The sequence below is a fragment of the Drosophila rhopaloa genome, unplaced genomic scaffold, assembly GCF_018152115.1.
Source record: "Drosophila rhopaloa isolate 14029-0021.01 unplaced genomic scaffold, ASM1815211v1 contig_115, whole genome shotgun sequence".
Classification (NCBI taxonomy): Eukaryota; Metazoa; Arthropoda; class Insecta; order Diptera; family Drosophilidae; genus Drosophila; species Drosophila rhopaloa.
Genome location: NW_025334990.1, coordinates 18,184,508 through 18,200,174, shown reverse-complemented (window position 1 = coordinate 18,200,174; position 15,667 = coordinate 18,184,508). Strand labels below are relative to the sequence as shown.

General features: G+C 40.5%; 6 protein-coding genes across 7 annotated transcripts; 5 read left to right on the top strand and 1 right to left on the bottom strand.

The window, feature by feature from the left end:
- Positions 1 to 400: 400 nt before the first annotated feature.
- Positions 401 to 2,085, top strand: LOC108039619 (chymotrypsin-like protease CTRL-1). The gene is made up of 5 exons (XM_017116671.1): positions 401 to 729; positions 788 to 833; positions 1,163 to 1,308; positions 1,361 to 1,933; positions 2,033 to 2,085. The coding sequence occupies exons 1-5, from the start codon at positions 522 to 524 to the stop codon at positions 2,083 to 2,085; spliced, it is 1,026 nt and encodes a 341-aa protein (XP_016972160.1). The 5' UTR covers positions 401 to 521.
- An 85-nt stretch (positions 2,086 to 2,170) lies between these two features.
- LOC123038154 lies at positions 2,171 to 2,712 on the top strand. The gene is made up of 2 exons (XM_044462045.1): positions 2,171 to 2,250; positions 2,305 to 2,712. Exons 1-2 carry the CDS (start codon positions 2,229 to 2,231, stop codon positions 2,664 to 2,666), a joined length of 384 nt encoding a protein of 127 aa, XP_044317980.1. The 5' UTR covers positions 2,171 to 2,228; the 3' UTR covers positions 2,667 to 2,712.
- Positions 2,713 to 4,063: 1,351 nt separating this feature from the next.
- LOC108039629 (prostasin-like) lies at positions 4,064 to 5,829 on the top strand. Its single transcript, XM_017116685.1, has 7 exons — positions 4,064 to 4,124; positions 4,186 to 4,231; positions 4,300 to 4,445; positions 4,500 to 5,084; positions 5,153 to 5,201; positions 5,264 to 5,379; positions 5,433 to 5,829. The coding sequence occupies exons 1-7, from the start codon at positions 4,097 to 4,099 to the stop codon at positions 5,804 to 5,806; spliced, it is 1,344 nt and encodes a 447-aa protein (XP_016972174.1). The 5' UTR covers positions 4,064 to 4,096; the 3' UTR covers positions 5,807 to 5,829.
- A 146-nt stretch (positions 5,830 to 5,975) lies between these two features.
- Positions 5,976 to 6,451, bottom strand: LOC108039630. The gene is made up of 2 exons (XM_017116687.1): positions 6,367 to 6,451; positions 5,976 to 6,310 (listed from the first exon to the last, which is right to left on the bottom strand). The coding sequence occupies exons 1-2, from the start codon at positions 6,388 to 6,390 to the stop codon at positions 5,996 to 5,998; spliced, it is 339 nt and encodes a 112-aa protein (XP_016972176.1). The 5' UTR covers positions 6,391 to 6,451; the 3' UTR covers positions 5,976 to 5,995.
- A 276-nt stretch (positions 6,452 to 6,727) lies between these two features.
- On the top strand, positions 6,728 to 7,402 carry LOC108039628 (dynein light chain roadblock-type 2). Its single transcript, XM_017116684.1, has 3 exons — positions 6,728 to 6,838; positions 6,900 to 6,978; positions 7,052 to 7,402. The coding sequence occupies exons 1-3, from the start codon at positions 6,836 to 6,838 to the stop codon at positions 7,261 to 7,263; spliced, it is 294 nt and encodes a 97-aa protein (XP_016972173.1). The 5' UTR covers positions 6,728 to 6,835; the 3' UTR covers positions 7,264 to 7,402.
- Positions 7,403 to 7,752: 350 nt separating this feature from the next.
- On the top strand, positions 7,753 to 15,457 carry LOC108039632 (ETV5-related protein Ets96B). Of its 2 annotated transcripts, none has more exons than XM_017116690.2 (2): positions 7,753 to 7,969; positions 11,869 to 15,457. In XM_017116690.2, the coding sequence occupies exon 2, from the start codon at positions 12,505 to 12,507 to the stop codon at positions 14,053 to 14,055; it is 1,551 nt and encodes a 516-aa protein (XP_016972179.1). In that variant the 5' UTR covers positions 7,753 to 7,969; positions 11,869 to 12,504; the 3' UTR covers positions 14,056 to 15,457. The 2 variants fall into 2 exon arrangements, with proteins under 2 accessions (XP_016972179.1, XP_016972180.1); XM_017116691.2 differs by lacking the exon at positions 7,753 to 7,969 and adding an exon at positions 9,837 to 9,857.
- The last annotated feature ends 210 nt before the right edge of the window (positions 15,458 to 15,667 follow it).

The window sequence follows — 15,667 nt, the reverse complement described above, 5'->3', positions numbered from 1 at the left end:
TCTAGAAAGTGTATTTATGTAGTCGAGTGTGTAATAATTTTTCTTCACAAAAATTGGTATCATAAAATTCGTATGTTGATACGATTTTTTTAAACTACTATCAACCACTACCATTACCACGACCGGAACAAAATAGAAGTGCACAGTTTTAAATCCTGATCTTAGCTGAACGGCTAAATGGCTAAGAAATTAACTTAGCATAGTTTTTTGCGCATTCAAAAAGGCATAATGTTCCCTTTGGAAGGAGCCCTAAAAATATAGTTTTTTGAATAAATTTTTAAGTGTGATGTAATTCGGCACTATTTTCAACAAGAACGCAACCAGGGTTAAAAAAAAAAATTGACAAATCGACACATCTTCTTTGTTTTAGGTGTATACGCAATCTTTTGTAGCGAATAATATTTAATGTTTCTTCAACCATTAAGAAGACAGATTTCTGTGTTTCTTTGGCATCCTAATTAAAACGCTGATAACAGCAGATCAGAGAGTTGAAGGTTTAGTTGTTGAATGCCTAGACTGAAATGCAGTCATCTCTCGCGTGGATTCCTTTGTTCTCCTTGCTCCTTTGCGACCAGGCTGCACCCCAGCTTCTGGATCCATCATGCTCGAGGACCAGAGCTGAAGACAGAATAATGTATGGCGACGATGCATCCAAAAGCGATGCTATCTATATGGCAGCCATTTACAATAGAACACACTTTCAGTGTGGTGGCACCCTGATAAATCGACGTTTGTATTCTCTTTTAACAAAGGTCAGCTTAATAATATTATAGCTTCTTCTTTTTAGGCTATGTCTTAACTGCTGCTCATTGCTTGGAATCCCGCTACGTACTGTAAGTACCTTCAAACTACTTTTATTGTGATTAAATATATACGAGTTCACTTGGACTATATCACTGCCTTAGGATAGATCGAAAATGATTAGGGAAATCGGCATAGCTATGTACGTGGTCTTTGAACATATCCGCATATTACTAGATCCGCATATACTAGATTTCAAAAATAAATTTTCATTAATATTACATATAAGCATTTAAACATAAAAACATTAAAAAAGGTTGTTTCATATGTTTACGCTTCTAAATCGATTTAATGTCATTTTTAGTTTTCAGGAATTAACAAATATTACTTATGTAACTAAATAATATTTTATTTACTTAAGATTCGTGCATTTGGGAGCACACAACAGAGCAGAGCCGACTGCTTGGTACGATGTGAGTTTCGGCGTACAGCACATTTCATACAACCCAATAAATAAACAGAATGATATCGGTTTGATTAAACTGAAGAGACGTGTCGAGTACAATGGTAAGTGAACTATTCGACCCATCGAAATACCCTTTAATGCCTTTATTCACAGGACGCATTCGACCAATATGCATTTATTTGGACAAGGCTATTAAGAGTCAAGTAGCAATGGTGAAAACGTTCGATGCCTTCGGCTGGGGCCTAAATGAGCATGGCCAACAAAGCGATATTCTTCAAACTATCACTCTTAACCAACTAAATCGAGAAGAGTGCAGGTGGTTAGGTGAAACTCTCAGTTCGACTCAGATCTGCGCAGGTGTCCCGGGTGCAGACACCTGCAGGGGCGATTCTGGAGGTCCGTTGAGCAAGAAAATCGAAATAAATAAACAGACATTCGTAGCTCAGTTCGGGATCATAAGCTATGGCAGCTTAACTTGCGATTCGATGGCAGTGTATACGGATGTGACTAGCTTTGTGGATTGGATTCAGGAAACAATAAGTAGATTTGATGACCCACCGGAAATCCCCCCCAATTTCCAGAGGGTTCCCACTGCACCACCATCGGTGGTGGAGAAGCTTTGGCTGTATGACGACTGCGGTGGGGATGGGGAAAACATGTCTTCGATTGTACAGTTAACAATTTATGGACCTGGTTTTAAGGCGCAGGGCGTGCTAATTACAGACCGTGAGTATCCATAGTATGTTAGATAAAAAGTAATAGCACATTAATAAATTGATTTTCATACTATATAAATACATACTAAACAATTTCTCTTAATTTCAGAATTTGTCATCACTGTTGCCAGAGATTTGCCAGAAAATGCCGCCTCTTTGTAAGTTGTCCTTACTCAGACTATTTCTTTAAAACTTAGTTAATTATTTTTTTCAGAGAAGTGTCAATAATGGGATCAACGAACTATGCTGAATATAGAGTTTCTTTGGTTTTTAGGCACGAGGACGATCTAGCCTTGCTTAAGCTAATGCTGCCGCTTGACTTCGAAGGTAATTATTTTTTGACTCATCCATTGCCCCGCTTACTGATTTATTCTTTTCCAGGCCAAAAACCGATCTGCATCGTAAGTGAAACGTATCAAAAGCAGGTCGAAAGAATCCAAACATTCGCTATATTTGATAATGTGAAATCAAAAGAATTTAGTGCTAAACCTTGGAATTCCCAAATGTGCTCGACTTATGTTGGAACGGAATTAGATCAAAATCAACTTTGTGTGGAAAATCCACCCGGAATGAGTCAGACAAACGAGATCTCGGGCGACATATTGGTAAACAAGATTATGGTTTCTGCAAAGCAATACATCGTTTTGCTAGGGGTTATCAGCTTCTCAACTGAGGACATCCAGATTCTCACAAATGTTATGACACATACTAAGTGGATCGCGAGTAAAATTAATTTAAATTAATAAAACAACCAATGTGTCTTTTTTCTTAGTTAATAAACAGTAACAAATAAATAGATTACCCCACAATTTTAAAATTTATGCATTGCCTATGGCTATTATTACATTTAAGTTAAAAAACAACTAGCACCATCGATTTTTTGACTATTAGTAGCGGGAACCATAAAAGGTACTTGATACTATCAAATATTGTTGAAAATTAGAAAAAATGAAATGAAAACTATCAAAAAAAACAAAAAGGACTGGGATGGGCTTATCAATTTCATTTCTTTATATCCCGTTTGGGGTAGTCAAGTGTCATGCCAATATTGCATCAAATATCTAAATGGCAATGAAATTATGGATTTAAATATTTCGTATTCCAAAATACATTTTTTCATATAGAAAATATTATTAAGTAACTTCTTTTCACAATATGAATTCTGCTTTTAAACATTCATTTATCAACTGAACGGATCAGAGGGTAAAAAGGTCGAGACATTTAATTGCAGATTGGTCAAGATGGAATCCGTCGACGACGGATATTGTTCATTTTTGCGTACATACATATGTATGTACATTTTTATACCCTTCCAGTGGGTATATAAAATCCCAGTCAAAAGTTTTAAGCGGAGTGAAGGATACATTTCCGACCAATGTTTCATTTTGTAATAGCTGCAGGGGTATATACATACATAAGTTCATACCAATGTACATATATGAGCTTGCCGAAATTTGCTATTTTCTTTTTTTATTTGAAAGGTTAAGAAAGCGAAACTAATTAAAAATTTAAAGACTAGACAACGCATTCAGTTGCTGATAACAAAATAATCTCTAAGAGACAATCAACTCGAAGGAAAGAATTTCTGGGAATTAGGGGTCTTTCCAACTTATAGGAATCGATGCAACTTAAAAAAATGTTAAACACTCAAAAAAAAATTTTTTTATTTAATTTTGTTTCTTGTAATAAATATTTAAGTCTTTGAATCTATGTTTTTTATATTTGAAGTTTCAAACATTTCATATCTTTTCTTTAAATAAAGCATAAAATAAAAATTTAGGTGTAGCACACATGGATTTAAGCACAACAAGATAGTGAGGTCACAATCGAAAATATTTAGTTTAAAATGTAAGCAATAGAATTATGTTTTTTCTCTGGTGTGCCATAACACCTACCAATTGGGTATTTCAGAAAAATTAAAATTATAGCTGATAAGAAATGATCTGTGTTATTTCGACTCAGTGGTGTTTCAGTTGTGTTTTGTGCCCCCAGTAGAATGGAGTCATCTCTCGCGTGGATTCCTTTGTTCACCTTGCTTCTTGTCCACCAGGGCGTTTCCCAATTCCTAGAGAGTCCCTGTGGAGTTGAAACTCAAATAAGGATTACAGGAGGCATAGACGCACCACCAGAATCTGCTTCCTTTCTCGCAGCCATATATAGCAAGAAAGGATTTATGTGCGGTGGCACGCTGATTACAAGACGTTCGTGGTTTTTATAGAAGATGTACACGTTGGCACAATAATATCATTCTTACTTTTGTAGGCTTTGCGTTAACTGCAGCTCATTGCTTGGGTATAGAAGAGGATCTGTAAGTATTATCGAACTAGATATTTAAATGGAGGGAATTTTATTAATATTTGATTATATTAATTACAGACATGTGGGATTGGGGGCATACAATAAATCTATTCCCCAAGATACGTACACTGTCAGTCATCAGATACCGCACCCTCAATACAGACACGGGTTTTCGCCGTATGATATAGGCCTGCTTAAACTGTCAACCAGTGTCGTGTATAATAGTAAGTAAGCTGTTTGATGTATTTCGACAAACTTTTTAATGCTTTTTTCCGCAGTGAACGTTAAACCAATCTGCATTTATACGAATAAGGAAATTAAGAAAAGCGTAGAAAAGTTGAAAACTTTCGAAGCCTTTGGCTGGGGCCTAAAAAAAAATTTTAACGATAGTGAAATTCTTCAAACTATCACTCTTAACCAAATGGATAAGAATGAATGCCTAAGTTTGGTTTATCAAGATCTCTTATCGTCTCAGATCTGTGCTGGATCCCCAAATGGCGACACCTGTAAGGGAGATTCTGGCGGTCCGTTGATCAAAAAGCTTAAAATTAATAACCAAAATCTTACAACTCAGCTCGGTATCGTAAGCTTTGGGACAACAGCATGCAATTCAGCAGCAGTCTATACGGATGTGACTAGCTTTGTAGATTGGATTCAGGAAACAATAAATAGCTCTGATGAGCAACTAAATGGTCAAACCCCCTATGGTTCACATGAAGCTCCTACATTGCGTCCTCCTGTAGGCAATTATAATACAGAGGTATTCTTATACCAGGACTGCGCTAAAAAAGACATGGGATCAGTCTTACGACCAACTATTTATGGACCTGGTTTCAAGGCACTAGGCGTGTTTATCCATCCGCGTGAGTATCTATCCCTTAAGTTTCATAAAATAATGGTGCTAAAAAAGGTAATATCTTTTGATTTTCAGAATTTGTCATCACAGTTGCCACAAACTTGCCAGAAAATCATAACTCTCTGTAAGCTGTCCCAAAGTGTTAGAAAAGAACCCTTTTCACATATTTTTGAATTATTTTTTCAGAGAAGTGACATTTATGGGAGAACAGAAATATGAAGAACACAAGGTTTCCTCGGTTTTCAAGTTGCCAGAGCATGATATAGCCTTGCTAAAGCTAGATAAACAAATTGGCAGCTATGGTAAATTTCTAGAGTATTATTCCTTTAACTCGATCACTGATTTCTTATTCCAGAAAGTTTAAAACCCATCTGTATGCTCACGAGTCCAGAATACCAGGAAAACGCCCAAAAAGGGTTTCCTTTTGTCATGTTTGACGATGAGAAAGCTATAAATGTAGCCGTTGTACCTGGGGATCTCAACCTATGTACACATCATTTCGGTGCTAAACTCGACCAAAATCAGTTTTGTGTGGAAAGTCCTCACGAAATGAATATAGCCCAAAAAACCAGTGGGGAAATAATGGCAAACGTCTTGAGGCCAGATTATCATATTATTTTGTTAGCTATGGTCAGTTATTCATCAGATGGCATACACGTTTTCACAAATGTTATCAAACATACAAACTGGATTTGGAATAATATTTACAACTATCAACGATCCCAGTAAATGTTTCCATGGCCGAAAATTTGTATTCCCTGACATTAAATAAAAGAATTCTATTAAACACATTTAGTTCTGAAAAGATTTTCGGTGACTGTGTTTGTTACAATACTTTAATGAACAACAATATGTATGCGTTTTTAAAAAAATAAAATTATAATTTGATCAGCAAATTGTACACTACATTGGATTACTTTATTTTTCAAAGTTGTCATGGGCATTCTGCACAACAAGAACTGTTATTTTGGAGTCGGGAACCAGAATAACTTCATTCGTTTTTGTGCGCACTCTCAGCATCAGCAATTCATCTGTGGGATCTATTTTGCTCATCCCACGCTCCAGTCGTCCTCGAATGGCCTGGAAAAGTCCGGCGAGTTGCACGGCATCGTCTTGATCCATCGTACTCTTTACCGGGTTACCCCTGTCGTTAAGAATCACTACATCTCGGACATTTTTCCTTGATTTGACCTCTTTGAATGCTTTTTCCACATAGCGCAGGGTTCGAGGCGGCTATTAAACGAAGTTTTATAAAACAATAGTACAAGCTGTGTGTTAACTAGTTTTACCCTTTTTTGAGTATCCAAAAACATTTGATTTTGGTAAAATTTAGTTCTATTTCCCGTTTGAAAGTAGTCCTTAATAACTAGGCTTTGTTTGTTCTTTTGTACTCTTTGACCCAATTCTATTGTTTTCTTGGTTTCCAAGGCGAACTTTTACGGGAAGTTTAGCGATATGGGTCAATATCACATTTAAGAATTTGGCATTAATTAGTTGCTTTTTAGACTTTTTTTTAAGAAAAGTTAATTTGCAAACGTTATTAAGAGCGCATTAGTTAAACAACGCTCGATACCTAACATTTTTAAAATGGTTAACATTCTTATCGATAGTTGTCTTTTAATCGTACATTATTTGGGTGTTAAGCTTACATCAAAAAAGTGACACCACTGACGGTCCATCTCTAATATTGAACAAACAAACTTTACTTCTTCGTTAAACCGTGTTTTTTTCTGAAGTTTAACCCACCTATTAGAAAAAATGGTAAGTAGATAAAGTAATTGTACAAAGGCTTGAAGGAGTTACATTTATCTACCGGTTGCAGTCGCAAGAGGTCGAGGAGACACTCAAGAGGATCCAGAGTCACAAAGGTGTTGTGGGTACAATTGTGGTCAACAATGAAGGTGGGTGGTTTACACTTAATTTTTTTTTGCTGATACCCGACTTGTTGCAACTGAAACTGAACCCTCTTATTAGGTATTCCGGTCAAATCCACGCTGGACAATACGACAACCGTCCAGTACGCTGGTCTAATGAGTCAGCTGGCTGACAAGGCTAGAAGTGTGGTGAGAGACTTGGACCCTTCGAACGACATGACATTCCTGCGAGTACGATCCAAGAAGCACGAGATCATGGTGGCGCCCGACAAGGACTTTATCCTGATCGTCATCCAGAACCCGACCGACTAAACGTTCTGGTGCTTTGGGATTATAACGCTGAAATTATCTACTGCACATTTATATACATATATACATTGAAATTGTCTGCGAGCGAGAGTTAAATTATAATGTACTGTAATTGTACTTGATTAAAGTAAATTAAAAGTTATTTATGCATAAAGTAATATGACATCATATAAGCAGATTTTTGGATGCTCTGTTGGGCTTAAAAGTGGGTCAGCTGTTAACTATCGATAACTTATGGCAGAGCCATTCGTCTGGCTTTTTAGGTGTTGAAACTAAGCGGATGAATTTAAAACCTAGAACCATAAAATAAAAAGCTTTAAATTTGCAACATAAAATACAAAATTTATTTATTTTAAAAAAACATTTTTTGTTATTTTGGTCCCATTGGCTTGTGTCCACACTAAATGGTTTGTGTACGAGGTCAAAGCGACTGTTCTTGTCGGTATCTCGGCAGCACTGTGGGATGGTCACACTGACACGCCCGAAGGAAAGTTTCCCTCGGTCACACTGCTGCTAAGTCTGAGCAAGACGAATCGTGTTGGTTGGTGAAAACCCGTGAGTTTTGCGTACTTGCATTTAAAGAAACCCCCAGCGCCCGTGGAATAGTCAATAAATTGATTGGGTGATCCCAATCAGCAATCGTTTCGACCCAGTGTACGCGTGTGCAGCTAGTTAAGCGATCAAATCGATTGATCGAATCGAAAAAAAGGTAATTCGAAAGATGGGCGTGCAGCGAAAAGCTAACGAGCAAAGAAAATGGCGTAATCACGCACTCTGAAACGAAACCCTAAAGCCAGCCGAAAGGCAGTCAAGAAATACAACGCAAACGGAGTCAAAATCCACGAAACCCCAATCGACGAGTCAGCAATACTTTTAAGCAAAAAACGAGCCACAAAAGCGTGAAAAAGTGAAAAAAAAAACGAAAAAAATTTGTGTGTGCTGCAGCCATATTTGTTCCGTGAAAATGAAAACGATACACACACGCACACACACTCTATTATATATCTATACATATGTGCTAAGAATTAACTGAATAAAAAGAAGACTTCGTATCGGATCGTCATCGTACCGTTCCGTTGTTCGCAATTTCATTTTATTTCCAACGCGATTCGATTCTCGTTCAACGTACGTTGTACATAGCCCGTACATACACGTACATTCGTATTTATGTATGTACACATGTACTTTCAATATCGACGATGGCATCACAAAAACACGACGCGCACACAGACACGCACGCACGTATCGTACATACGTTAATACATGTGGACACAGAGACGGGGTCTGTTTGTATGTATGCGGGACTGGTTGTTGTTGTACATAACGGAGAGTTGAATATGTATATAAGGGCTGGCTGGCTCAATATAGAAGCATGTGGCAGCGCTGCCTGCAGCGCGTAAGGGATTTTATTACGTCGGACGTTTTGGTCGTCGGTCGCTGGGTTCGTTTTATATTTTTGGATATTTTACACATGTCCATATGCCCCCGCTCCCGTATTTTCCCCTTCATCTTTCTCTTGCTCGGTCTCTTTTCGCGTGCGTGTGTTGTGCTCCTTGAATGCAACGTAACGGGAAACGAGACTGCAACGTTATCGGGTGGGAGGGGGACGGCAATAGCAACAGCCCCCGCAACGAAGGGCTCCACACTCGCGGCCACAAAAACAGTGATCCCCTTCAAAAGTGTCGTCGCCACAGGACTCAAATAGTCCCAATGAAAACAAGTGAAAATCGTTCAAAAATCATCTAACATCTCTGAATATAACCCGAGTGAATCACCTTAACAACAAAGTTTCAACGCAACCAATATGAACCAGTGCACAGAAAAAAAATCATATAATACGATTAGTTCAATGATTACCAGCACTTCAAGTTGGCCAAAAAGTTCAAAACAATGATTTCGATTATTAGATTATAAAAAATTAAAATTGATTATTTAAATAAAACTCACCATTGATTACATATTTTCACATTAAAATGATGTAGAAAATGTTTAATAGATATATTTTTTTCTGTGTATTAAAACAGTTCCCTGAACATGACTCAATTGCTTAAAATTTGATTAGTCAGCAGACTTAAAAGATCCCGGACCGAGTTCAGAGACTTATCAAGGGCATTTGATTAGATTGTAGAAAAAAAGCAGACATTTTTAGGCCTGCCAACATTCCAAGGGCTTTGAAACGCTGGAAACCAGCATCGTTTCAATCTTTTGTCTGTATTTTACCCTACAACTACAACCAGTTTTTTTTTGTTTGTTGTTTTGTTTTGTATTTTTTGGACGAACGCAAGGCTAAAGTTCACACAACACTAAACAAAGGTTCTCGTTCCATTCGACTGTTTGCATGTGCCATATCTCTCGTGAATGGGGAATTTGCAGAGCAGCAAGCACAAAACTATCTTTTTCCAACTCACAACTTCCCTTTAATTGCGCAGAAGAATGCCGAGAGTGCGTAATCAGCTCTGAAAATGAGTTGCCATCGATTAAAGACAGCAGCTGTTCTACGCAAATCGTAGAAAGCCGCCGTCATCACAATGATAATTAGAAAACATGGCAAAACAGTTGATAAAACAATCAGATTGGAATAATTTCCAGTTTATATTGTAAGTTTTCCAATTTAATTTTTTTCAAGGCTTTCAAGTTTTTAAACCATATCCATTCCTTGTACAATCGCTAGAGAAAAGTTTTATTTAAAGTTTCGACGCTTTTTGCTAAAGATTGTTTGAAAACATATAATTGTAAGAGAACACTAATAGTAGTGATATTTTACTAAACAGAGTGCTTTATTAGGTATTATTAGATTACCAGGACGGTAAAACCACATTGAGACTTAATAAAGATACTTAAAATGATTGATATTGCAATGAAAGATCTGCTTTTTTCCCTTTCAGACTTATTGACTTTGGTTTTGTAAGATAAACAATTTGGTGAAAGTGTTTTTTTTACTGAAGACCGTTTTGAGCTAAAGAATTTGTTAGTGTGATTTATTAGAATCTCTTTATTTTTTTATTTAATGTTTAAATTGTATTAACTCCAAGTTATTGATGAGATAATTCTCACATTGGGATGAGATATTCATTTAGATAGGGGTAGTAAATGCGTATTCATTGTTCTTCCACCTTCAGAAATGTGAGTATACAGCATAAGATCGCCTCCCTCAGCTGATTTTCCAAAGTTTTCCTTGGCTGATTCATGTTGTATTGGCTTCTTATTAGTCCTCAATCCCCTTACATCTTGCCAAAAGCTGTTCGGCCTGGCAGCAGCGCGTCGAAGGTCTTTCCCCGTTGAACTTTCGACCCGCTGACCAGGCCCCGGAGAAACTTTTGCCCCAGCTAGTAGTCGACAGTCAGCAGTTTCCAGGCACACATCCACACAGCTGCAGCAATTTCGATCGGAAAGCGACCGAGTTTGCTGCAGCAGCCACACAAAAATACACACCGTAGTCCTTCGGTTGACACAACCACATCCATATCTACGTCCTCATCCACATCCGCAGCCACCCCGCACACACAGATACATACATACGTATGCTTCTTCCCTTGGACGAATCGAAAACTCGATTTTCATCCCCGTGGCGAGCAGAATTTAGTTTTAATTTCATTACTGGCGAAGGGAAAACAGTGGGAAACATGCGTATTAAAGTCGCAGTTTGTTTGGAGTAGGGAAAAGCTATTCCATGGGAGTGAAATTTATATGCGCGATTAGATATAGGTGTATTACATGGTGGGATTTCGGTTTCTGGACGGAACCGGGAGTGCGGGGATTATGAATGGGGCATGTGCTGCGTGCGCGTGTCGCCATCGGAATCGTCATAGCCGGAGTCAGATGATAACACGGCAAATACATACACGTACCATATAGGGCTGCAGCCTTATCGCCTCGCTGGTTGGGAAGAAAACAAAAATAATAACATGGCTAAACGAAGTTTTTATGCCCTCACAAGTGTCCAATTATAAAGATACAACTTAATTTATCGTCTTTAAAAACATACAACTAATATACTTAGCAAGAAAGAAAACAATTTTTAAGGGTGTACAAAAAACCAACGTAGATAGGGGGTAATCTATTTTTGGCTTGCCAATCGCTAAACAATTCTCTGCAGGATTTGCAACACCTGCCCTCTATTTCGGGCATCTTTATCTCGCTTCTCCTTTTCTGCTGCTGCACTTTTGACCCTCCAACCACTTGTTTCGTTTCGTGTGTATGTTTTGCTCCGAAAAGGAGCACACAAAATACAAAAATAGGAAGGTACCGAAAAATACCTGCTGGCAAAAACCAAAAATTGGCAATGCAGAAAATTTCCAAAATGCCAAAAACTGCACATGTGTGCCTGCGTGTGTGCTCCCATTTCAGTGTTTTTTTTTGTATTTTGTAGGAGAATACTTGAAAGGCAGGTCAGAGAAGATGAAAAGGGACCTGAAATCCGAGCTCAACGAACATCTGTTCCGAAATGATGTGTGTTGATTTCACCAGCCGAAAAATTATTGAATACATGGCTGCATTGTATTTATCGCTTGAAAAGATATATACAACAGACACCGACACAGGCACATACACAAGACAAAGTGTGAAACAAGACTCTTTTTCACATACCTGCTTTTTATTTTATTCCAGGTAAATCGACGTCGACGACAGCGGAATACCTAAGAGCCAAGGCAGCGACAGAATAAAGAAACAAGGAAACATTTGCACGCCAGCGGAGCAACTGCAGCACAGCAGAGCACCACCAGCGACAAGAAAAACCACTTCAACAAAAGAGGATAACATACTGGAAGTGCTCCACTCGCACACACACCAAACGGCTAACCAGCAACATATACACACAGTACGTGCCCGACGGTGGGAAAGTAAACCGACATCTTTTTACGACCGCCGAGAGTTTTGCAATCAGAAGAAGTCGGAGAGCCGAGCCGAGTCGATCGGCCAGCCCTTTGATAAGCCAGAGAGAAGGGAGTAGCTCAGAGAAGCGGAGAACAAGAGAGAGGAACAGGTTGCCAAGTTGAACGCGCAACTAATTTGGAAATCGAGCCAACCAGCCAGACAACCGAAAGTGCGTGAGCGTGATCGTTTGTAAGCAGTCCCCGAAAAAGAAGTAAAGAAAGACGCAGAGACCCGCAGACCCGGACTTGCATTTAACCCAGCCCAGCTTGAAGGGTTCATAGCCCAAGCCCATGAGCAGCTGAGCCAGCGGCAGAAGCTAAAACGGAAACCAGACTTAAGCCCTAAATACCCGATCCAAGCCAGATCCAAATGAAAACGCTAGTGCTCAGTCCGGATGACCTGCAGAACTTCAACAAGTTCATCTATGACCCCAAGTCGGCTGCCCAGTTGGCCGCCAGTGCTGGTGCGATTGGAGCAGCGGCGGCGGCGGCAGCAGCGGTCCATGGACCGCCCGCTGGCACCACAGTACAGCTTCTCCAGAGCGGGGTCGGCGGAATAGTCAATCCCGGCGTAGTTCCTGTCTCCGTGCCCGTACCCACTAGCACAGCCAGCAGTGCCAACAATCTGATGGCGCTGCATTACTACCTGAAGCATCCGGGTATCCAGCAGATGCCCATCCCACAGCAGCACCACCAACAGCAGCAGCAACAACAACAGCAGCAGCAGCAACAACACCATCAGCAGCATCAGCAACAATTGCTGGCCCAGTCACAGACGCAGCTGAAACAGCTGCAGCTTAAGCAGCCGACGATCCACCAGCACCAGCAGCACATCAGCTACCACCACCACCATCCGTACTACCAGCAACAGCCGCAGCAGGCGCCTCCACCGCAACCACAGCCTCTCAAGAGCCAGCCGCAGTCCCACCTGCCCGTGCACGCCCTCAATCAGAACTCAAACTTCTCTGCGGCTAGCTCCAGTACCGGCGGCACTGCCTCCAGCCATGCGCCCACCCAGCAATCGAACGGATCCAGCGTTTCACCCACCATTGTGTCCAGGGTGGCGGCCGTTGGAGCACCTAGCAGCAGCAACATTGCAGCGGCGGCCAACGCGCTCCTACGGGCATCGGCCGCCTCTACAGCTCCGAGCTCCTCCGCCTCGTCATCCTCTTCGTCCTCATCCGCGTCGTCGAGCTCCTCGTCCAGTAGCTCCTCCTCCAGCACCAGCAGTTCGGCAAACTGCGCCAAGAAGCTGAAGACGGAGCCGGTACTGTCGCAGTATAATCAAACGGAGCGCCTTAATTTCGCCAACACGTATATCGTGTGGAGCGAGGAGCACTGGCGGAGGGTGTTGTTCCACGACGAGCGCAGGTTTAACCTAGACGGACCAGATGGTTTCTCGTACTATTTCCACGACTTGCGCAACTACGAGCGCACGCTGTCGCAGCGACCGCGTGGCAACTCCGTGTACATCTACCTGATGGTCTGTGTGGGGGGAGCCGTGCATCTGGAGGTGTCATCCGCCAAACAGCGTCCGGAATCCTGTATAGAGGCCATCATGCGCGAGCGGCCGAATATTGTTACCAAGCTGGGTGGAAATACGGAGTTCGTGCTGCAGGATCATAACTGGATGTCGCACGCCCTGCCCACCGCCCAGGATCTGCTAAATGCCGAGGGCCTGAAGACCCAGAAGTGGCCCACCATCGCCCACGATCTGAACATCATGGAGAACGTGTGGGGCTGGCTCATCCGCGAGGTGTTCGACGGCGGACGGAAATTCTCGCGCAAGGACGACTTGATATTCCGCATCAAGGAGGCGTGGTCCCGCCTGCCCCTCGACCTGATCACCAACCTGTATAGCACGCTGCCAGAACGGATCACGGAGCTTTACTACACACAGGGCGTCTACACGAATTGTTGACAGCGGCGTACAGATACTGAGCAACCGGGATGTGGACAGGGCTCGGTCCACTTGACCGCCTCGGCGGTCGAGCAGGCGGACGATGATCCGGGGAGTAGCTACTCCTCGAAGTCTGCCAGAGACCGGAGAGCGAAGGAAGCAAATCTTTATATACAACTTAACTTAACTTTTTGTGTATAGCTTTAAGATGTGTGCAACGGAGCGGACGGGTACTGGAGACCGACGGACTGAAAGCATGAAAGACAGACGACCGGACTGACGGACGGACAAACCGACCTGGGTTATAAGTTATAAAGTTTTTTAGTTATTTAACAAATTATGAAAAACAGAAACAGCAGATTGTAGGCAGAACACACGTACAGTGTTGCCATATCGCTTTGTAATTAGTGTTTTATCCCGCCCCTAACAATTCCTTTTTGCCCATTAAACCACCTTCGCCCCCGAAAAACCCTCGTAATTTGTAAGCCTTAATTTAAGTTGTCGTTTTCCTTTTTACCCCCTTGTCCAACTCTATTAAGAATATAAAAAATATATTAGTTACAAACAAGTTTATTTAAACTTAACTCCCCTTTTGTTGATTGTTTTTAGTTGTGCCAGCAGTAGAAGAACAAAATTGAAATGCCAAGCGAGCAGAGGAAGCAAACAAAATAAATTGTAACTAAAGTATTATTTTAAGACATAGTTTTTGTTGTAGCAAATTACGGAGAACTAACACACGTAAATCTTTACAGACACACACGCATGAACACTCAGAAGAAGAATCCTATCATGTAAAATTGTTTACGAAAACAGAAATTATGATTAAACTAATTATCAATGTAATTAATACATATTTAACGAGAGAAAACTAACAACAAATTGAAGCAAAGGCAACTTAGTGTTAATATAAGATCGAAACAGCTAACCAGAGCATAGAGAACTAGAGATCGATGAAATCATGCTGAAATTAAACACTCCTCCAACCCGAACCCTCCAATCTTCCCACTCAGTCCTACCCAAAGAAATCGAGCTCAGAGCCCACGTACACGTACAAGTTTCCTAGCGTCGGAAACGTTGACTACCGATGGCAGCTACCGGGGAGCTCCATTTGGGGCTTACGACTCTGAACCAGACAAATTCTTAGTACGCCATATTATGGTTTATACGTACGCACCCAATACTTAGCAATACAATTGAACTGAACGAACTGCATGTCACTTTGCAAGTGCGAGCAACTATCTGTAGAATACTTGAGCCATTATGAAAGTATCCTTGAAATAAATGCAACTTATATACATTATGCGAAACACCCTCTCTCAAGTGTAATTTGGCAATTATGTGAATGTGATTTTCCCCCCTTGTTTTCGCTTCTGCATTATGGCTCGACCACAGAAATCGGCAACTTTATACATGCATATACATATACAATCAAGAACAAGAAAAATCAACAAAAATTGAATTATGATTAAATAATAAATCGAGAAATGCAATTACCAATAAAAACTACCAGCAGATACGTAAAAAATTGAAAATCAATTAGTGTTTTATTAATTGTGGGTATTTAGTTTCGAGTAAAATCTTTATTTAAAAAATGTGCGTTTCCTGTATACATAATACTATTCAATGTGTAAAT